This window comes from Pseudopipra pipra, chromosome 5, assembly GCF_036250125.1.
Source record: "Pseudopipra pipra isolate bDixPip1 chromosome 5, bDixPip1.hap1, whole genome shotgun sequence".
Classification (NCBI taxonomy): Eukaryota; Metazoa; Chordata; class Aves; order Passeriformes; family Pipridae; genus Pseudopipra; species Pseudopipra pipra.
In genome coordinates, this window is record NC_087553.1 from 19,588,865 (window position 1) to 19,611,992 (window position 23,128).

A 23,128-nucleotide genomic window follows, 5' to 3' on the forward strand; every position below is an offset into this window, starting at 1 on the left:
GAAAGCTGTCAGTAAATCCTCTCAAAGCCTTCTCTTCTCCAGACTGAACAAGCTGTTCCCTTAGCTGCTTCTCACAGGGCATGTCTCCCTGACCATCTTGGCAGCCCTCTGCTGAACTCACTCCAGTTTATCAGTGTCTTTCCTGGACTGGGGGCCCAGAACTGGATGCAGTATTCTAAATTTGGTCCAACGAGTGCTGATTAGAGAGGGATAATCACATTCCTCAGACTACTGGCTACGCTACTGTTAATGCAGCCAAGGATACTGTAGGCCTTCTTTGCTGCCAAGGCATACTCCTGGCTCAGGGCTAGCTTGCTGAACATGCACCAAGACTCCCAGGTTCTTTTACATAGTGCTGCTCCCCAGCCTGTATCATTGCAAGGGATTATTCCTTTCCAAGGCTTTGCATGTGTTGTTAAATTTCGTATGGTTCCTGTCAGCCTGTTCCTTTTGTCTGTTTAGGTATCTTTGCGTGGCAGCTCTGCCCTCAAGCATATCGACAGTTCCATCCAATTTGGTATCATCTGCAAACTTCATAAGCATGTATTTTTATCATCGATTCACTGCCAAAGACAACAGAAAAAAGCAGGTTTCACGATTGGCTCCTATGGTACTCCATTTTTACTGGCCTCCAGATAAAGTGCAACATGTTTACTACCTGCTGAGCTCGATCATCTAACCATTTTTTTCCTTATCTAATTGTCCACCCAACCAGACTGTCTCTTTTTTTTTTTTTTTTTTTGCAATGATTTGCTTCTCTCTGTTTCTCAGGGACCTCCCCTGGTCACCATGACTTTTCAAAGATGGTATAGAGTGGTCTTATGAGTGCATTTGCCAGTTCTATTAACGTTCTTGAATGCAGTCCATTTGGTTCTATGCACTTGTATGTACTCAGTACTGGCAAGTAAAGCCTGATTTGGTCTTTATCCACTGCTGACAATTCTTTTCTGAAAGCATTCTCTAATCAGGGGCCTGGGAAACCATCTTGGTGAAGACTGAGGCAAAGAAAGCACAGAGTCCCTCAACTTCATCTGTGTCCACACTCTTGGACTGTGCCTTTCAACAAAGGTTCCTCATTGTCTTTGTTCAGTAGGTGAAGCTCCTTTAACATTCCTTGTGATTCTCAACTCCAGCTGAGCTTTAATTTTCCTGACAACAAACCTAGATGCCCAGGCAATGTTTCTAGATAGTTTGTAACCCATCCCTTCTTCACCATCCTGTGTGAAGCTCTTTTGCATTCAAACTGTCATCAATTCACTGTTTGAGCCAAGCTGGTCTACCAATATTTCTACATATTTCCCTAAGCATTGTGATGGACTGTTCTTGTGCTTGTAGTATTATTTTTGTATAATATAATTAATGTTATTATAATTAATAGCATCAAATTTCCTGAGCTCCTTTACCTTTTATAACTTTCTCACATGGGATTCCATGGCTGCTTATCAAGAATCTTATTCTGGGAAGAATACTTGTTTAGTTTTACAGTAACTTTATCACCAGACTTAAGTAGCATAGCTTGGTATGGAGAATATGAAGAGCCTCTCCAGTTTCTTCCACCAAACTAAAAGAGAAATTTTAGCCAATACAGCAAAATCAGCAGCAGCAGCAACAGAATTCTTTTTTGCTGTGTTTTTATTGTGGATCTACTGATCTGCAAAACTCCAAAGGGTCTAAGGTAGAGTCTTCACCTAGTATAAACTTCTGTAGGGTTTAAGAAATTAGAGTAATAATGCAGGCATCCATTGTTTGAGGTGGAATTTTTATATAAATCCCATCAAAACACTGTAAGTATTTTGATATAGTTCTTTTTTATTTTGCAGATGTATTCAATATCTAGATAAGTTCCCTGATATGATTTTATGTTGAAATTTTGAAATCTAAATTAACATGAACTACTAATTTTCTTAATTTATTCCTATAACATAACTAGAAAAAAACACATTAGAGTTGCTTTAAAGGCACAGCTCCTGCTCTGTTAGGAGCATTTGTATTTTGTACAGTTTCCTATATAAATTTCGTCCCACTCTTCTACCCAGGTAAATGAAGCCCTAGCTGACATCTGCTGCTTTGTGTCTGAGAATGGAATTACTGCTGCTCTCTTTCTATAGTTCTAAATTAAAAAATTTAGATAACTGTTCAGTTCTTATCAAGTTCTAAGACATCTTATAAATCCATAACAAAGAAAAAAGGCTGTGATCTCCACCCCACCCCGTGATCACTAGGTGTTTGTGATCTGTTGTAAGATATTTGTTCCTGCTGCCTAAGTCAGAGAGCTATATATTTATCATCTCTTTTTTACCTCTGTTGAAGTTGAAATGAATGAATTAAAATGTTGACCTTAGTGTAATAGAATATTTATATATTCTTTTCTGTTCTTGGAATAGGCTTGAGGAGTCTGTTCTGCTTTTTATCGGGTTTTGAGTATTGTCCATTTTCCTCAACTTTTTTTTCTTCTTTATGCTACTTTAGTCTTTTCCACAAAAGATCTATTTCTAGAAAATAAATAAAAGTGCTCTTAATCATATTAGTTTTTCATACTAAGGCCTCAGTTCTGTAAGAAGAGTTCTTGCCAATGCCATTTAGATTTTTGGTAAGGAGAGGAGCTTGTTTAAGTGTAATCTCAGTAGGAACCAAATAGACAAAGCATGCTCTTAGTTTCTTATAAATTAGTTACCTCTACATAAAAAAAGATGGTTTGCTAAGGAAAAGGAGGTGAAAATAGTCAGAGCTGGGACTGAGATGATATAAGGTGAGAAGGGTTCAAGTGGACACAAGATCTGAGAATATTTTTAGTAGAAGCAACCAGTGACAGAAGATATGATTTGTCTGATGCCTAGTTAACAGGTAGAGTTTTACATTGTACTATTTTTTTAAACTCTCTTTAGAAACACTGGTTCAAATAAGGCATTTTTAGCATATGATTCATTTTATCTACTTGTAGACATCTGTTTTTCTCTAGCTACAAGATAGGTGAGCTGAATCCCACCTGAAATGTCTACTCTTTTAGTGCTGGTTAAAGCTGAAAAAGTTAAGTTATTCCTTCTGTCAGTTGATCTAAAATGTTTGTGAATTTTTTAATTGAAAAAAAAAAGTTAATTCAACATTGTAAAACTAAGCATTTAGTGGCTGCTAGTGAAGTCTTAGTTCAGTGGCCTGAGATGTACACATTAACACAGTCTTTAATTGTGCAATCACATGCTTTTCCCTCATCCACTCACCCAGCAGTCCTGGATGTTGTGGGTAAGAAAAAAGAGTGTGAATTTAGACTGTGTAATGGAAGAAGGTAGTGTTTGACCCTTTCCAGCTGGTGAGGCAAATGAAGAATAGCGATTATCTTAATTAACTATGTAGGTACCCAGTGCTAGTTGTATAATAATTTTTCTTTCAGCATACATACATGTGTATATATATATTAAATATGTGGAAATGATAAGATGTAGATAAGGTCAATATATCTGTAGACAGAAAGAATTGAACCTAGTTTTCACAGGGAATTTCAGTCAATCCTTTCACCTGCTTGTTTGTCTTGGAGTTCTAGGTTCAGCGCAGTATTTATGGAACAGATACTCCTCATTTAATACAATACTTTTCTCTTTTGAGGATATTATTTTGAAAACTGCAAGTTTAGGATTGAGGAAAATAGAGCAGTTTGGCAAGAAGCATCAGGAGACTTGGCTACAATTCCTATGTGCACCTCTGAAACACAACTCTTCTTCAACAGTGCTTTCTTCTTACCTCTGGACAGCTTGCAGTGGATTTTATTTTCCTCTCTTTGAACTTTTCATTCTTTTGTGGTTAAATTGAATTGTGGGGTTTGGAGCAGTGGTGCAACAGCATCTATTTTATTTTTTTTTTTTAAACTATCCTTTCTAAGATCTGGATGGGTCTTGACTTGTGGACAGAGAGACTTGACACAGTGACTTTTCTTTTGGCCAAGTGCTTACATTGTACCTAAATTTCTGCAACGCGTAAATTTTTCTGCTTAATGAAGCCTGCAAATCTGATGTGAATTGAATAATCTTTAATCTGTAAAAGTGTGGAATTGCTGAGAATTGTGGGGAAATACTTGGATTTTACCCAGAAAAAAAGAAAAAAAAAGAGAAGTTTCATGTTAACTTCAGGTTTTCTAAGTTATTTGCAGGAGTCTTGTTCAGCCAGAATAAGCCAAAACAGTAAAGTCCCTGGCTCAGTTCCCTCCATGTATTTTAACTGGAAACAATATAAACAAACTATTTTTCCTCTGACTCAATTCTTATTCTTACCGAGTTCTGCCCAATTATTTTATATTTTATATGAATGTAGACATGCAGAGTTTCATGTGGTGGAGGTTCTCCCAACTAGAATTCTAAAATTCGTCTTCAGAATTTAATGTTTGCAAAATATACCTTTCTTTGAATTTGCAAAGTAATCTTTTAGGGTAATTGGGCAGGAGTGTGAAGGACAGCAGTAAGCATAGAGGAAGTCGAAAATAAGTCATCAGGTCACTCTTGGCTGTATGACCTGGAGTAATAAAGCCATTGCTTTGGGTTTTTGACAGAACTGTGATTTGCAGCATTATAGATGTATCTAAAAATTCTATTGTAAGTGCCAGTAGCAGCTCAAGAGGTCAAGGTCTGTGAGTAAATATGGAGTTGTTTTGGACCGTCCATAGTATGGTTAAATCTATGGTGTCTGAGCTATATTGATGTTAGGTTACAGTCCACATGCTGCATTTCTGCTTTGATCTGGATTATAAACCTAACTAATCCAAAAAAAAAAAAAAAAAAAGCTTTTGGGAAGAGATACGTTCTGATGCAGGAGAGTTGAGTGGTTCTTGTAACACCTTATTTTCTTTGCCCAAGCTCAAGCAACGATAAAACATACTTAATGTTTTGTATAGATAATGGGTAAAATTATTAAGCTTTTAACTCAGGGGGGTTTATTCTGTCTTTCACAAAGTCTTAATTAGTTAAGACACATTTGCTGAAGAAAGAGATTATCAGAGTGTGCCTTTATAGCAAACAGTGATGTTCACGTGGTCTAATTGCTATCTATTTAAATAGAATTGAAAGCAGATTGGAATTTTGAAGCACCTTCACAAAGCACAAAAGACTCAGAAATTTAATAGGGTATTAAATGGGAATGTATGTTTGAGTGAAAAATGTTGTTTACTCTTAACAGTTTATGAGCAAAACAGTAACTGTAGGTTTAAAGAATGTACTTTTCTTTGAACTTTTAAGGAGAAGTTAGTTTTATGTTGCAGCTCAAAGTATTATTAAATGCTGAATTCATTACCTTTCCTTATAATCTTTGGGTTTTTTTATTTTTTAGCAAACTATTATGTTGGACAATACTTCTACACTGCTGTTTGATTTAAAAGATCAAAGCTGCTCTCTTTGATTAACTGTGAAGACTGGCTATGTTCAACATTAATAGGTATACTAAAGTGTTGCCAAGATTAATGTGGAGATGACCCTGTGCCTATTTTCAGAATCGCAGGGGGGCGAATTCTGTCAACAGTGAAGATGCATTTGATAAAAGGCCGAAGCAATGGGGATCCTTTCTGTCAGGCAGTAGAGGAAGTTGTACAAGATTTGGATTTGAAGATTAAAAATATTATCGATTCACAACAGGAAATCTTGACTGCTAGCACTACTGGAGTCAGTCCAACACGGGTAATGGGACTTCTTTTGTTCTTTTTACTATTTAGCTTTTATAAGAAAGCAAATGTCTTTCGCTTGTTTTGTTCTTTTTCGTTTTTAAAAGAATATCTATAATCTTTTCCTAACAGTACAGAGTAGTGTCATTTCCCATACACTGTGGTTTTAAACTTGTTAAAAGACTTACACTTCAGGATTACACTGCGGATTTTGAATAGCGGATTTGCTTAAACTAAATTTCTTACCTCAAAATTGTAAATAAAATACTCTCCAAAACTTAATTTATTTGTGCAGTTATTATAGATGTAAATACTTAGATGTGTTGGGTTTGCCACTAATTGAAAGGCAGTAAATCTCTAACAAATTTCCAGATAAAAGAATCTCATGAAAGTAGAATTAAGATTTGAGAACATATATCAGTAATTTTTGATTAAAATACACAGGTTTAATTAATTCAGCATCAAGTATTTCAAAGTGTTTCATATTTAAAATAAGGTTAAATATGAAAAAGGTCTAAAACATGGTGAAATGTGGAGCGGGAGTGGAATAAAAATAAAAACCTCAAGCATTTAATGTATGAGTTTTTTCTCTTTTGATGTTTCAAGACACTGATGAAACTATTAATGATTTTAATCATTTTAATGATTTTAATAATTTTAGTAATGGAAGTAATCAGGATATTTAAAATTCTGTAAGACAACTATAGAGAGCACAATAAAGGAGTCTGGGAAGAACGGGTGGAGGGGTCCTATTCTGATTAATTGGTGATTAATTACATTAATTTGAAAAAGTCAAGTCTGTTTTGCCCATGATGGTAATTGGTAAGTGAATAACCTGTCCTCATCTCCACCCCTTGAGCTTTTTTTCACGATGTTTTCCTGTTTTGTTTAGGAGGAGGAAGGATAGAGCAGCTTGGCGAGCAACTGGCAGCTAGTCAGGGTCAACCCACCACAGTCCTTTCTGGTACCCAGTGTGGGCCTGAGGAATTAGAGATAAGGACAGTAGTTGAGAGAGGTAATGGGCAAAATGTGGACTGAACACCGATAGAGAGCAGTGTAAATGTGAGGAATTTTTTTTTTGTGTAATTGTGAAGGGATGAGGGGTAGAGTGTTTGTAAATTGTTTCCCTTTGTCAGTGTCGTGTTTATGTTGTTTTGGTTTTGGTGTAGGAAATTCTTTTTGTTGATGTGAATGAAGTCTTGTGAAGATTTGTGATGAAGGTATATTTTAGTGATTATTCTTAAACGTGATTCATAGAGACGAGGGGTGGAAAAGGGAGATTAGACAAATGTTAAGAGGGTGATATCAAGTGGCATATTTTAGGGAGCTTGATGTGGAAGAACATTTTACTAAACATATAGAGCAGTAGGTTACATTTTGTAATGAAAAAAGAAAGCAAAATTGAAAAAGTCCCATAAGATTTCCAAATTAATTAGCGCTCTATTAAAAAAATAGAGCATCTGTACTGTTCCATAAGGATCTCAGAAAGATTAATGCTTTGTGCTGACTTTTACGTAGAACTTGGGTTTTTTGTTTTGATTTTCACTTAATAAAGAAACCCCCAAACCCCGATGCTCTATTTTCTCAGGAAAAATTATTATATTCAGAGTAAGTTCTGGTTTTGATAGGATGTTATGTTTTTTCACATGTAAGAGATTGAATTATTTCTTTGAGTGCAAATTTGAAATATGATCTTAACTGCAGAGGTGAAAATTACGCCTCCACTAGCTCCTGGGAAGGCTGCTTCCTCATAAAATGTACCTGAAAAGAGTTACTTTGTTAGAAAAATGCTTGCTTTTCTCCTGGCAGTGGCAGTTTTCTTCCATCATTGCTCAGTTTTCCTGCAAATACCTGTTTTATAAGAATCTAGAGCTCCAGGAAAAGTTATTACTTTATGCAGCAGGAAACAGTACTTCATGTTGAAGCCTGCACGAATGGCTAATAGGAATTATGATTAATTTCTTCCTAAGAAAATTACTACTGTAAATGGAATCTGGCTGGTGTTTCTGGAACTAACTAGAATAATCTGAAGTAGCCAATGGTCATTACCCTTGAAAGACTGAGCAACTATTTTATTTAAAAAATAATTTGATTCATGATTTTAAGTTAACTTATTAACAAGGTTTTTTTATTAAAGGGATTATTGTCTTACCCAGAGTTCTTATTGTGCCTTGGACAATAGGATTTTTGCCCATGCTTAGTTCAATGAGGCACCATGGTTGTAGTACTTGAGATTTCTGAAGGTTATTTTTTGGTAGTTAGGAGGTCATGTTATTTTCTAAGGATTATTTTTTCCTTTGTGTATTATCAGTCAAAATTATTCCAAATTTGTACTTTTGTCATTAAGACAAGTTTACCATGACACATGTGACATTCAATAAAAATCTATGTTGTGGTGATGTAATGACTGAAGAGGTTCAGAATAAATTTTGAGGAAATTAAACAGTACTGAAATAGGCCAATTCTGTAAAGCCAAGTAACAACCATTTCTGTAATTGCTATTTCTAGCTATTGATTATAACTTATAGTAGCTGACTGACATGTGTTGCTATGGTTTCTTGAAAGCTACATGCACTAATTGATGTAATCAAATACAGAGAGAAATAGAATTTTATCTTTTCAAGACTGTGTTTAAAAGCAGTTAACTGATTAGATAAATGCAGTTCACTGCTTGTCTTGTCCTTCAGAATATAGTCAGAGTATGCAGTGTTGCTGTGTATTAGTAAATAAGAAAGCCTATAGTTTTTTAAAAACTACTACTGTGTACTGAGCCCTCAATTTCTCTGTGGAATTCCTAGTATCTTTAAAGAAAAATATAGCAAACTTGCAGTTCTTAGTCCCATAGTGGCTATGGATTTCTCCATCTGTACTGCTGACTGTTGCACTGAGCACTTCCAGATGTGGATTATTATTTTCTTTAAGGAATTCTTTATTCTTGTAGAAAATCATGAGGAATTCACCCTGTTTCAAACAACAGGAAATAGTGCCAAAGTACTGCTGTTGTCAAATCTTGATGGAAATCTCACTTTTAACCAACTGCTTTAGCAGATTCTGTTGGTCAGAGGAGTTGGGCTTCACCAGAATGTTTTTGTGTACCAGAAAATGGTGTGTTAAGTTGCACTGCAGTTTCATCATGGATTTGTGTATTTTTCTGTGTAACTTGCTCATCAGTGTGTACTTGTACCTGGTAGTGATCTAAACTCTACTAATTCCTTGGGATAAGAAGAACTTTCCCATGGAGAGGTTTGCCATGTTTACTGCAAGAGGGAAGGAGGGAGTTCTCACACCTTGTGCTGATGTGGGTTGCTTTTGGAGGTGAGATATTGGTCTGACTTCTTGACCTTTCCTGTTTTATGTTCCTTCTTATTTACTTTCAGCCAAAATTGCATTCCATAAATCATGGCACTGCATATTGTGGCAGAGATACTGTAAAGGTCTTACTAGTTCTTCTGGATGAAGAATCTGTCCATCCTCCTACCCAGAACAAAGCGGATCTGTTATACGACAATGAAAGCTTAAATTTGTTTGGAATCACCTCTATTTTGACACTCTTCAGGTGAGTATTAAAAGGTCTTTTGGATTTGTGTTGTGCTAGTTTGTTTGGGTTTTTTTTAAAGATCTAATACTGAGTGTCTAACAAAGCATTGATGTTACTTACACAAGGTAAATGACCAAAGTGCAGTCTGCTGTGAGATTAGGTGTAAAGGAAAAGCATTTTTAGAACAGTCTTGAGTTTTCAGAAGTATTCTGCCTCCTAATTTGTATATTCTGTAACTTCAGGATACTATTGTAACATGGACTTTGAGTACATTTCTGGGCTGCACAAACCCCATCAAGATAATCCTTTGTAGCACATTCCAAATACTCATCTCTTCAGTTTGAACATCTAGGTTCAAATATGGGCTGTCCAGTGACAGATTAATATTTAATTTCAAGATGCCTAAATTGGAAGATGGAAGATCTTAAAAGTTGAAGAATTGAAGAGTTCCACTAGATTTATTGTTCAACCTCTTTTATGAAACGGAAGGAGCAAGCACATTCTAATAAAACTTTAAAAGAAATTTTTGCTATTAAGAATTCTAAATAAACCTATAATCATTTTAATATAAAAGTTTGTAACAACACACTATGGAATATTTCTTCCACTTCTCAAATACCTGTGGATAGCTGTAGCTATATGTTCTTATTTCATTATGTAACAAGCTTGAAATAACCCTGATTTCAGTTTTTTATTTTTCCATTGCTTCAGATTCAGGTTAATGCTCTATGTGAATAGAATCAAGGCCCACATGAATTCTTCTGAAACAAACACTGCTATTCAGAGCTAGAAACTTGACTCTTTTTTTTTTTTTTCTTAAAGCAACTCTCCAAATTAAAATAGACTTTAAATCATTTATTTCTAAAGAAGATTGCCCACTGAGTTCTTTGGTTTCACTCACCTCACTTAATTTTTCAACTGAACTAATTTTCTTGAATATTCCCCAAAAGGATAAGACATGTGTTTGACTTCAAATCTTCTTGGTGTAGGTGCAAGCAGGTACTGCTATCTGGGAATTTATATAATAATCTAGACAATTCTTGTGTTTTCCTTAGTAATTCCTATTGGTCAATTTGGTTTAGATTTTATGTTCCAATATATAACTTTTTAAATATTTATCTATGTGTTTCCATATACAAATTGGATTTAGGATTAATTTGCTCTAAGAATTGAAATTATGATCCTAAATTATGATCCTAAACACCTATTGTCAATTTTTATCAAATCTTTGTGTTCTTCATCTGTCTAGCAGCTGTAAGGTTCCAATTGCTTTATGAATGCTGAACACTTCAATATTCCACTGGGTAACATCTAAGGTGTCACTCTGATTTGTGCCAATGTGCAGGCACCCCTACAGTACACTTCTTTGTTAATGCCTATGTCTCAAGTATTTGATCAAGAGTGTTTGCAGCTTTTTTTGTCAATCTGTTACTAGTAGTAAATCTGGAACACTTTACCTCATCTGTGGAAGTATCTTTGGTAATAGACATCACCACAGTTTTCAGATTCTTGATAGTCTGAGTTTGTGCATCAGATGGTTGGTCACTTCATATGATAGTTTTTGGTTTATGTTTTTTGATCACATAGTAGTTATTTTGAGATTTTTCAAAATGCTTTTTTTTTTTTGTTTCTAGAGATTTCATTACTCAAGAATCTCAGAATATATTTAATATATTGTGAGTAGTTTTGTCTGGATTCTGGTTGGAGAGAGCAGTGTTACTTTTCAGGTGAAGACTAAGATTATATGAGAGCATCTTTTTTCTCAAAACCAGCATTGCAGGAAGGTTTTTCTTTGTTTTACTCTTAAAAAACTTCTAGATAGATTGGGTAGATTTATCTCTCTGCACTGAAATCTTAAAAAAAGCTGCTACTGAGAAGCAGCTACTCTGTTGTTTAATATTTCACAGACTTTAATTAAAAATATTTTCATCATAATTTGTGAAATGCATGCTTATTTGGAAACTGAAAATATAAGCCCTGCAATACATCCCTTGTTTTAGAACTTTCTAAACCAAGCTGAAGTTTTTCTTACTTAATCTGCCCTTTAGTATATCCTTCACATATTTTCCTTCTGCAAGCACCTCATTCCAATCTGCTGGAAAGTATTCTCCTTAGATATCATTATGGAAGTTCAAATGAAATTCTCTTGCTATTTTTTTTGTATTTTGAAGCTATATGCAAGGCAGAAGTGTGCTATTTTGACCATAGCATTTTAACTTTTTTTTAAGCAAATATAAAAATGTAGTGATTATATTGAAATCAAAGTAAGGAGATTCTGATGTAATTAATGATATTATTTATGTTTTAGAGTTAAGTTTTACATGACCATGGATTAAATATTTTCATAACTTTTTGCAATAGAGGTTCTCTCTTTCTGGTTTTTGCAAGTTCAACAGGTATTCAGCATTTGAGGTACTTTTGTGTTTGCTGCTGATTTTTGTATCCTTCCCAACATCTTTCTGTCCTACTAATGTCAAAGCCAGTAATTACTTCATGCTCATTTATTTTCTTGCTTTTTTAAAAATTTCCTTCTGTTTAAAGAATACCCATGTTGATGTGGTGTTCTAAGCAAAGAATCTCTTGAAAACCCATTTCTGTGGGCACTGACAAGAAGCTAACCTATCCATGCACTGCAGAAGCAGGGATGATTTAATCAGTCACTTGTCTGGAGGAGACATCAGTTATGAGAAAAAACAAGATGCTGAGAATTTTTTTTCATGGGTTACAAAGAGGATTCATGAACCAGAACAATAGCATGGACATTATCATGATGAAGCTGCATCTATTGGTAATTATTAGCAGAACCATTGCAAGGCCATGCAAAAGTTCTTCGCGACAGACAACTAGAAATAAACAAATAAAGAAGTTTTATTTATGAAAAAATTGAATAAAATTAGCTAAATAAAATAAAGAATGAATTATTGTGGAAAAACCTGTCCTTGTACGCACACTGGTCTGCCATGAGCTTACACAGGGAACTAATTATTTACAAATGCACAGATTAGTTCTTATTTCAAGACCGAAACTCCCCCTTTATATGCATCAATAATTTTTTGCATTATATATGCATCAAATATTTTCATTGATATAACTATTTACATACTGCACTGAAGAGGGTGGAAACATTTTGTATATTCCTGTTAAAAAACCTATAAATATGAGGCAAATTATATTGAATATCAACCAGATGCTTTTGAAGGGGGTGTAAATAGAATGGTGGCTTGGAAACTCATCACCAGCATGACATATAATAATACTGTGGCTGCAGAGCCACAATATTTTAAACATACTGGAAAATGGTACCAGAAATTGGAGCTGTAGGTTTGGTTTCATTATGCTCTCTTCAGTTGTCACGGTACATGTGGTTACTAAGGAAGGTACTTGCCTTCCTCTTCCTGAGGAACTTGGTATGGTAACAATTTTTCTTAACTAATTGCTTACATGTTCTAAATACTTCTTATCTCTTTTTAATGTAGATCTCCAGCACAATCCAATGGATCTTCTCCAAAACCTCTTAGACAACGTATTCAGAAATCTATGAAGGAAAAAGTAATTAAGGTACTGTGTAGAAATTGCTACGCAAATATAAAGGCACTAAAATAATAGGGGTAAAATGAAAATAACAGTGTTAAAATACTCAAATACCTGGCTGAAATGTATCCCATTGCTAAAGAAATGTCATTGTGATTAGCTTGTGGTAATTGGCCCAACTCGAACAGTATTGTAATATGAATGGAAATATCTAAAACTCCAGAAGGCTTTAAACTCAAAAGCACTTCCTGATGAAGATTTCTTAATGGAACTATACTGGATTAATCTTTATCTCTTCATTTACCCATCTGTGTGTTTCAGGACCATAGCAATAAAACAAGCAATTGGAAAGCAGAGGTAAAACTGAACATAGGCACCTGATTTCAGTTCTGATAATACAGGCATTGTGGAAGTGTAATAATGACTTTTTCATTGCTTTTTTTCTCTTTTGATGCTTTTTGTTTGTACCAATCTGAGGACGTTCCCATAACATTGCTTTGTGAACAATAAAATAAAGATGTTAATGTTTGCTATTTTGTAGATGAAATGGAACATTACAAGAATGTTGGTATTGTGAGAGACACTATTAAAAAGAACATCTTCGATGTTTGCGAAAATTGCAGTCTTCCAGTGTACTGCATTTTACACAGTCGTTTTTCTTCAGAATTGCCAAACTTGCATGTTGTGATTATGAAGGGAGGCAGAGCTTGTCTTCCACAGTATTTCAACAGAGAGCTAAATAAAAGTAGCAACATAATATTTTTTACAAACTGACATCGTGTAAAAACACAAACCTAATTAGTATATAAGGGGTGTTTTAAGCCATCAGAATTAGTTCCAGAACAATGAAAAATATCTTTCTGTCACTGGACATGAGGTAAACTTGAACACAGTAGTACATATCTAAGAGGCAGAAAGACATTAAAATCAAAAGCACTATTGGTATTTCTAGCATGCATTTTAAATATGCTCCAGCTTAATTCTGAGTCTTTTTTTGGGGATTGAGGGAATGATGGGCATTTTGTACACATGTGCTAATTACGGTGAAATTTAGTTTGAAAGTCATAGGCAAATTATGAAAGATTGAAGCTAATAAAGAATCTTCTTTATATTAATTTTATATAAACAACACATTTAAATTGCAGCTTTACTCAATAAATAGCAAAAATGTGTTATGGTGTTTGCATAAAATGTTGAAATAGATAATTTTCTTATCTAAATGGAGGTTTTGTAACGAGATTTATGAACAGCTGTGTTCAGTATCAAAGTGCAAAAATAATTATCTAAAGTAATTACCTGTCACGTTTGAGGTATTTGCTGGAAACATGTAATGTTTTTAACAGAAACAATCAAAATTATGAGTTTAGAGACTGATTCATATTATGAAAATATTTTATCTTCTTTGGAAACAATTTTATTAATTTAAAAATAGATTAACTACTCTAATTTCTGTGCAAATAGTAGTTCTTTCAGAGACCTCTGAATAGTTGAATGAGTTTACTTCAGGAGCAGGAATTGCTTGCAAAAGTTCATTATGACAGTCTTCTGTGCTGCTTTTGTGATGCCTGACTCTGATAAGGGTTCTGTGACTCCTATGATCATCGTTAATTTAATACTTGTTCTAGTCTTGCTTCACTGTGATTGATGAAATAGAAGTGCCTGTTTTGTTCTATTTTGCTACATCTGGTTTTAGCCAATAATTTTTGAGATCTTTCAGTCAACTTCTAGAACTGAGTTTGATGCTTACTAGATGCCTAATATAATTGAGGAAGATTATATCAAAATATAAATTACCTTTTGTCTTATGGAAACCAAAATTCAAAGAGAACAAGTGACAGGTCTAAAGTCTGTGGTTCACACTCCTAAACTTAATTTGGCATCTTAGAAGACTGTAAAGGTTACTTAGTATTATCTTTTCTAGATTAAATTAATGATGGTGAACTCTCTTCCCTGCTTTAGCAATGTGGCTGGTAACATGATCAACATGTCGAACTGAATAGCTGCTTGGGGCTATACAAGTCATATCTTAGAGCAACACTGAGGCTGCTTAACTGCCTCTAGTAATCACAATCAGTCTTCTTTATGGCTTTCTTCTATTGTATCCTGTTGTACCAGTGAGACCATGTACAGCATGGAACTGAGGCCAAATATCTCAAGATGTTTTTCCATTTAAAAAAGTGAAAATAAAATCATGCAGGTCAGAGTGTAAATATTCCTCGGTTATACCCTCAGCATAGGGTCCTCTTACTCAAGGTAAGATGTCTGAGTGTTTCACATTATCTTTGCAATTCTCTTTTCTGTGTATTGGCCAAACATTGGCATCTAAATACACTGTATTCCTGTGAAGTATGGAATTATTCTTCTGGTATTCCTCTGCTCACCTTAGTCTTGTTTTTCTCCTTCCAGTCAACTAAAATGGCTGTTACCAAAAAACTAGTCACTTTTGTAACTAAAACTTGCACAGTTCTCAACCATTCATATTGGTTCTCCATCCTCTCACATAAAATCCTACTTTCTTTCTTGAAATGTTGATCTTCCATTTTATCTTTTTCTGGTTATTTCTCTCTACCTTTCTGACAATTTCTACAGTTTCTTTTACATGTTTCTACTCCTTCCTTTTCTTTCTTTTTGTATGAAGACATTTTTAGGTCCCTGTCTTTCTCTTCATTTCTTTTTCTGTACCTTCTTTGTGGCTGAATACATCTGAATACAAATGGAACTTCAGCTATCAACAGTTCACACACTTACAACTGACCTCGTGTCAAAACTGACATCTTTTGTTAGTTCTATACCATCTTGTGGATAGCCAGCTCTTGATCTTGAGATGGTACATCTGTCTTTCCTGGTATATTTAACACTGAAGATGGTATCGTACATGTTGTATTTCTACTCCATAACACCTCTGGGATATGTTTTTCTTTATCTATATGTCTACTCAACTGTAATTTATTAAGTACTCATTTTACTTTCTAGGATGCTGCTGTGTATTTTTCTTGGACTTGATAGTTGTGGCTTTGGCTTACTTTTCTTCACTGAGATTGCCATATAAAAAGTTGTAATCAAAGTGATTAGACACTAGATACCATTCTACTGTTTGTATCTCAATCTGTTTCTTTATGTTGTGGTACATATAAACCTACTTTTTTTAACCTCTCCAAATCCATTGATTATTTCTGATTTGCTGCTTTGAGGTGTCTGTTCTTGCTTACATTCAGCCTGTGATACCACTATTCATTGTTCATTTGCTAATTTTCAGATGAACCCTTTTAGCTGTCTTTTATACTGTTTCTTATGGCTGAAGGGATTTCCTGTGGTGATCTGCAGAACTCATTATACTCCTTTAAAACCTTTTTCAGTACCTTTAAATCAACCTCTCCCCAAACCTTAGCAGTGTTTTGTGTTGAGATGGATGCCCATTACAATGACTAATTTCAGTTCCTTTCTCTGTGAATCCATATATTTCTTGTCTTGGATTGTATTGTCTCTTGGTAGAAATAAATTTTGCTATGTCCTTACTGTACAGCACATAGCACAAAGAATTCCTTTTCTATGACCATAGATCTCAAGTCCTGTAGTAATATGTACCACCTTCATACACTGAGTATCAGTCTTCATTATTATTCCATGCAACCATTTTGAAATGGGTACAGGTTGCTTGTAAAATTCACAGTTTGTTATGCAGAATGCACTCATGTTAGCAATCAATTCAGAAGAGACACCAGACATTTGTTTTTTGACTAAGAGAATAGCAGTATGATGTTTCTTTTCAATATCTGTGATTCTTCAGAGGAGTTTTTTTTTGCTGTATGTATGATGGTAGCTTTAGTTACAAAAGATTGCCCTAAGGACCTTTTTACCATGCTGACACTGATAGGTGTTCGATGGTTAGTCTGTAATACAAATTGAGATCTCTCATTAGAACTTGTCCCACAAAAATTTCCTTTTCCATGATATTTGAGAGAAGAAAAACACACTAGTGGTGATTAGTTTGCTTGTATGCTGAGTCCCATCAATATGTACGTGTTGAATAAAGAAATTTTGGACAATCTAGAAAGTAAAAAGAGAAACATCTAAACTAAAAATAAATTTAAAGAAAAAGTGAGAGAGAAAATTGTTATGCCCTCTCTTTCTTTAAGAGGAACTGATCTCTCAACTTGCGTAGAATTATGTAGAGGAATGTGGATTGAAAATATTTAGACCTAGGGCACACCATCATGTTTTAGTATTTGAAAATATGGCCAGTGGATAAAAAAACCAGATAGTTATGAACTGGAATTGCTGTTCAAAAAAAAAAAAAATAGTCTGTGGATACTTCCATTGTGCCAAAACAAATGCCTGGCAACAGTTAGTGACAAAGAAATATTTTTGTCTTTCAATCCTCATTAAATACTGGAAGAAATGCAGAAAGATCACCTAACTATAATGGCATTTATTAGGAAGAAAAGCTGGTGCTCTTACTCCTTGAGGAGAAAGAAGTCTGGGGAACAAGCGTGTTGCATTGTTTCATTTCCTCTAGCAGAAGTAGGTAAGAAAAATAATAAGAAACTCCTTTCAACATCTACCTTTGAGAGACAATGTAGTTTCAGGTTTGTTATCTATTGTTTAAGTGACACGTCTTCTGGTGAATGGTACTTCGTAGAAGGAATCTTTAGTACAGGAAGGTCTGTAGAACATCTATTGAGTTATGTCTTGTCAGCTGTCCTTACCAGTCTTTTCTGCTTTACAGAAATATGTAGAAAACTTAATTGTACAGGGGAGAATTATTTTATCTGAAAAGGGTTCATCCAGCCTTATGTTTGCTTCTTTGAATCATACTTCTATTTGTATGAAATGGGCAGGTACCCCATTGTCTGACTACTTATTTGGTTGATTTCAATGGGGTTATTAAAGTCCTGCTTAGTGGTGTGAGAGGGGAATGGACAGGCTATTACAATAAGCTGCTTTGTTTTGGTTGAAGAGCAATTTAGGACAACAAAAATATTGCTTATTAAGATTTTCATCTTTCTTCTGTACTGCAAAATGTGAATGAAACTTTCAAGTTGTAGGTAAAATACTGTTCCTGAACTAAGGGGATTGGGTGAAACTGAGAACTTCAGGAGTTAAGAAGGGAAGGACAAAAGTTATTAGGCTGTGAGAATGCAGTATATAAGAGAGTAACAGATCTTTTTTTGTAAATTTAAGATTGTTTTGGCCTTTTGATACATTGCTTTAGAAATCCTGCTGCATTGTTAACACACTTACCCTGAAACAGCTGCAAGGACTTTCAGTAGTTTGGCATGTTTTTTTTCTTCATGTAACCGGAGACAACCTTTCCTATATGAGGCACGATTTCCCTCCAATTGGGAACATAACTGCAGTTTTAGTTTTTAAAAGAATTTGTGGCTTAAGAACTCTAACAAATCTTGGCATGCTTGAAGTTCATTGTAATTTTACTGTGTATAGAAATCCTTCCAACAAAAAAGCTCCACAAAGCAAAAAATCTGTCTGCCTTTCTCATGTGACTTTTTCATGCCTCTATAAAATGACTTAATATCTAGCTTCATGCTCTGCTCTTATTTTTCATTGCTTAGTTCTCTAAGTGCTGTTACTTGAGAGAATTGTTTTGCCTGTTTGTAATTCCAGGACAAATAAACTATGAGTTAGAAAACTGTCAACAGGAAGTTATCAAGAGTTTTCATTATGCCCACTATAATTGTGAACAGAAAATTCATAGCATTAGAGAAGACAATCTTTCCCAGGTAGCAGTCTCATCTGTTGTAGCAAGAAATATTTATTTCCTAAGCAGACTATAATTATGGAGAACAGAGAACACTGAAGTCACTAGTAGTTTATTAGAGGATAGAAGAGAAGGAAAAGGTTATGTTTAGCACAGTATCTGAAGAAAGACTTGGTGTCGGTTGATAAACCACATTTATATAGAAAACACCACTTTTTTTTCTACAAGGCCCCTAAATTACTTTATTTAGGATCCATAGCTGTGAGTTTTGAATACTTTCAAAAGCCAATAATGAAGTGATTTGAGATTTATGTTCTCAAAACAGTAGCAGGTTATTTTGGGATAACAAAAGGCTGGTACAATGTCATGCTAAAAAAAATAAAATTATACTTTTGGTACAATTAAAACCTGGGCTATTCAGGATATTTTTTATGTTTGAATAACATGATGCCTTGGTTTGGCAATGATACCATTTATTGTTTTGTTACGCTTTCCCTTGCACCCTCTTGCCTTCTTCAGCTTTCTCTTTCAACTTACCTTGAATATTTTTTTTTAAAAGGACAAGAGTAAGGGTGGAGAAAATAAATTTTCTTTTTATCTCTTTTTCTCATCCAAATAGTACTCCAGTTGTTTGGCTAGAAAATAAAAACATGTGTTTGTTGTTACTGATGCAGGTTTTCAAATTCTATTATGCCATTCCAGTGTATAAACCCCAAATCTCAACATTCTTAGTGACTAAATATTGGCAGTACTGTCTGCATGCAGATGCTGGAAGGAGATCTGGAATAGATTATAATCTAACTTTCAGAAATAAATAGAGCATACACCATTAATATTCCATATAAAAATGAATGTTTTATATGGGCATCTCAAACAACTGAAAAATTTCTTTAGATACAGATATCAAGGTGGGAGAATGTCTTGCTTTATCTAGTCATTAGGACTCCTGATTGACCTACTTGTGCTGAAACACTGACTTAAATTCTATTATAGTTTCTTCCAGCTGAACAGTGATAAGTGAACCCTTTTTTTCTTAAATGCATTTAAGAAAATTTCTTTCTTGGTATAGGGATAAGAGCAATATGCCACTTGCTTGTGAAGAGGAGAGGGGATACTAAGTCTTGAGTTCATTGCATGCCATTTGTGTGCAACTACTCAATTAGCAAACTGATCTCCCAACATTTTTCCTCTCCCAGAGCTGTGGGTCATTGAGGTGGTGCTCTTAAAGCAGTGGATTTCAGGGAATTAATATACAAGAACTCTAAGAGCTTTTTCTGAAGCTTTTTATTTTATTCTAAGAGCTTTTTCAAGCTGTTGACTGCCTTCATTATGTGTGCTTCAATCAAGGTTTAGGTTGATCTTTCTTCTTAAAAACATTCCAATGAAGCTCTATTTCCTAATTTAATGTTAGACTTGTGCCTCTTTATGCTGCCTTCAGGCTGTTAAAATTTGCCTATTGCTACCTCACCCAATGTAATACAGTTCTTTTTATTACTGAATATACATTCCTACACCGGTTAGAAAGCTTGATTCCTTCAAGAAATTGTGTTTTACACTCTTTATATATACCCTCTAGATTAGCATTAGCATCAACAGTCTGATTTTGTAGAGCTTTGTGTACTGTTTGCACATGACTACATGGTATGTGATGCAATTCATTTTTAAAGGTTCAGTGAAGTTGAGACACAGATGGATTTTTCAGGATTTCGACTTGACTTCTGTCTTTGACTCCACGTATTCTATCCTTGCAAACTTAATCAGTGAAGTGTCAGATGGGAGTGGTAAAAAGAAACCCTGATGTTCATTAAAAAAATAACTGGATTTATTGTTAGTTGTAGGCTTGCTTGCTCATGTTTGGTGTTCTTTGTGCTGTATTTACTATAGATTCATCAACTTAGCACAAATTGTAGCTTACTTGTCTCTTGCAATGTGAATATGCAGTAGAAATATGTGCAAGTTATTGTTGCATAATTTTTTATGTGTGTCATTTGCTGAACAGTAATTGAAAATTGAGGAATTTTTAAAGGATTAAGATGAAGTTTTTCAGAAACTTATCAAATACAGGAAAATATTTTTCACTTATATTACAGTAACCTTAAGCTTAAAGGAAACATAAGCCCTTTGTAGTCTTAATATTGTAATTGTACAATAGGATGTTGATTAAGTGTAGACTAGACAGCTGCTCTATCCTTCAAAACACTTTCTGAAAAGAGTATAAAGTTAATGATGTATACAGTCTACAGCTTCCTCACAAGGGGCACCGATTTCTTCTCTCTGGCAACCAGCAATAAGACCTGAGGGATTGGCATGGAGCTTTTTGGTGGGGTTAGGTTGGATATTAGGAAAAAGTTCTTTACCTGGACGCTGGTTGGGCACTGGAACAGCTCCCCGGGAAAGTGGTCACAGCACCAAGCTCAACAGAGTTCAAGAAGCGTTTGGACAATGCTCTCTGGCACGTGGTGTGATTCTTGGGGCTGTCCTGTGCAGGTCCAGGGATTGGACTCAATGATCCTTCTGAGTCCTTTCCAACTCAGGATATTCAATGATTCTACTTAAAAAGTCAGTGAGCTGAGGCATAATCTTGAAGCATACAAAAACCTTGTAAATGTATGAACTATGTATATGGTCTTATTTTTTGGTAAATGTTTTAAGTACAGAGCAGATTAACACTTAAAAAAAGATTTGAATTGTTGAGAGTCAGGCTAGCTGGTTCACGCTGTTAAATCTGCTTTTCTTTCCCAATCTGTTGTCTGGCACAGATAAATTGCAGGTTGGGAGTGGTGGACAATTGGGAAAATTGGGACTTCTGAAGTCTTGAAGGGAATACTGAGCTTTAAAGTAAAACTACATATGTACAGACATATTAAACTAGAAAGATCAACTATGTTTCTGTAAATGAATGGAATATGTTTTGCAAATATGGTATGTTCATCCGGCCAACAGCAGTATCATGAAGAGATAATTAAGTTGCATTTCAATGATAAACTTGGGTCTATTAGCTTATATGCATGAAAGCAGTATCTGATGAAAGTGGCATAAATTGTGACTGAATTTTGGGGATGAAGTCCTCTGTGAAAGGAGGCTTCTGGGATCACTATTTTCTTTCCTTCTGTCTAAATCCGAGAATTTGAGTTGGAAGAAAATTATATCTCTGAGGGTCAAATCCGAACTGTAAGTTTTAATCATGCTTATCCTAAGAAGAAAAGTAGACTTGCATAATGCAATCTTTTTAATCAGAAAAGTGGCTATAAACCTCTTATTCAACAAATTACTCCTATCCTACTATATAGTTATATAGCAACATTTCTTCTGTAGCAGTGTTTCTTGCTTGTTCTTTTTCTTGATGTTTGAACAGTAGCACCTGTTCAGCTCAAATTTATTTGAATTCACCTGTGCTGTTGTAATAGAATTATTAGCTAAAAATCCAGATTTATTGTAATTATCTACTCTGTGCTATATGTTTCAACATAATTTGTATAATCTAGTACACTTTCAAATTGAAGTGAGGGCAAATTTTGTCTTTCAGAATCTATAGCATTTATGATCAGTTGTATAGAAAGTACCACGCTTGACCTGAAATTCTAAGCTGATATGAAGCTGTGACTTAAGTGTAAACTGAGAAAATTCGACCTGCAACCACTAATTCCATTATATATGGATATACTGAAAAAATTTATTTAATTTTTTGTATTTGAACCAAATATTTTGATTTATCTGTGCTATGAGACTATGTTCCCTACTTCTGAGACTAGGAGGTGGAAATGAACGTGCAGAATCAAGTACAGAAGGGTTCTTCAATACTGTAGATTTCTGGCAACTTAAGCTATTATGGGTATGTTCTGGGAAACATGGAGTTAGACATTGGCATTCAGTGTTGAAATGGCTTTATTTTGTGAGTAAATGGGAATCTGAAATAATACTTTATATTGCACTTCTAGGTATAAGTATAGTGAAGCTTAGTTTATACTATCTATCATTCCTTTTCTGTGTTGCTTTCCTCTATGTACAGATTGGTTAAGTGGAGAGACTCATCCTGTATTTGGCATTTGTGAATTGACATCTCAAAGATGATGACTTATACGAGTGTGAAAATTGACTGGAGTAGCTATGACACTCAAAGCAGTAGCTGCAGCCTCTCAAAAGAAGGGGCTAACTTAAGGCAGAAAGCCTTAAGTTGAAGCTCTAACAGTTAATGTGTAACTTTCTGAAAAAGCTGAAAAAAAAGATTTTTTTAAATTATTCTAGGACTTTTAATAGCATAATATGAGTAAACTTGAAAGCCCTTAACTTTGTAAATGAACACTTAATTTTTTTTTTTAATGTGAGCATACTCTTTTTTGTAGTATTTTATGTGAAAAGAATGGGAAAGCTTGTTTTACTAATCTTGCAGGTGTTGTTTTTTACTTTTGTAAATACTTAAAGCTAATAGCAGTTTGCTATTTGCAGATGAAGCAATCTTCAATTAAATCCCAGTTTGCATGTACATATAAAAATGATTTGAGTGAAATGGGTCATCAGCATTCTCTTGAAATTCCAACCTGCAAACATCCTGCACCAAAGCAACACTTGAAAGCTGGATATGGGACAGGTAAGCTGTGGTAGGATTGAATAAGAAAATGTGATAGCTAATATTTGAAATGTTATCCAAAAAGCCTTTTGTAGAACTCAAGTATAACAATGTTTTCAAGAAAAAAAAAGTCTCATT

The 23,128-nt window shown here is 34.6% G+C and overlaps 1 protein-coding gene across 1 annotated transcript in view; it reads left to right on the forward strand.

Moving 5' to 3' along the window:
* The window catches only part of PARPBP (PARP1 binding protein), a 42,196-nt gene that overhangs the window by 17,896 nt on the left and 1,172 nt on the right, over nt 1-23,128 (forward strand). Inside the window, exons 7-10 of the mRNA XM_064654824.1 lie at nt 5,471-5,654; nt 9,016-9,194; nt 12,653-12,734; nt 22,870-23,011. Of these exons, the coding sequence (XP_064510894.1) occupies nt 5,471-5,654; nt 9,016-9,194; nt 12,653-12,734; nt 22,870-23,011 (587 nt within the window). The remainder of the gene's footprint in view (nt 1-5,470; nt 5,655-9,015; nt 9,195-12,652; nt 12,735-22,869; nt 23,012-23,128) is intronic.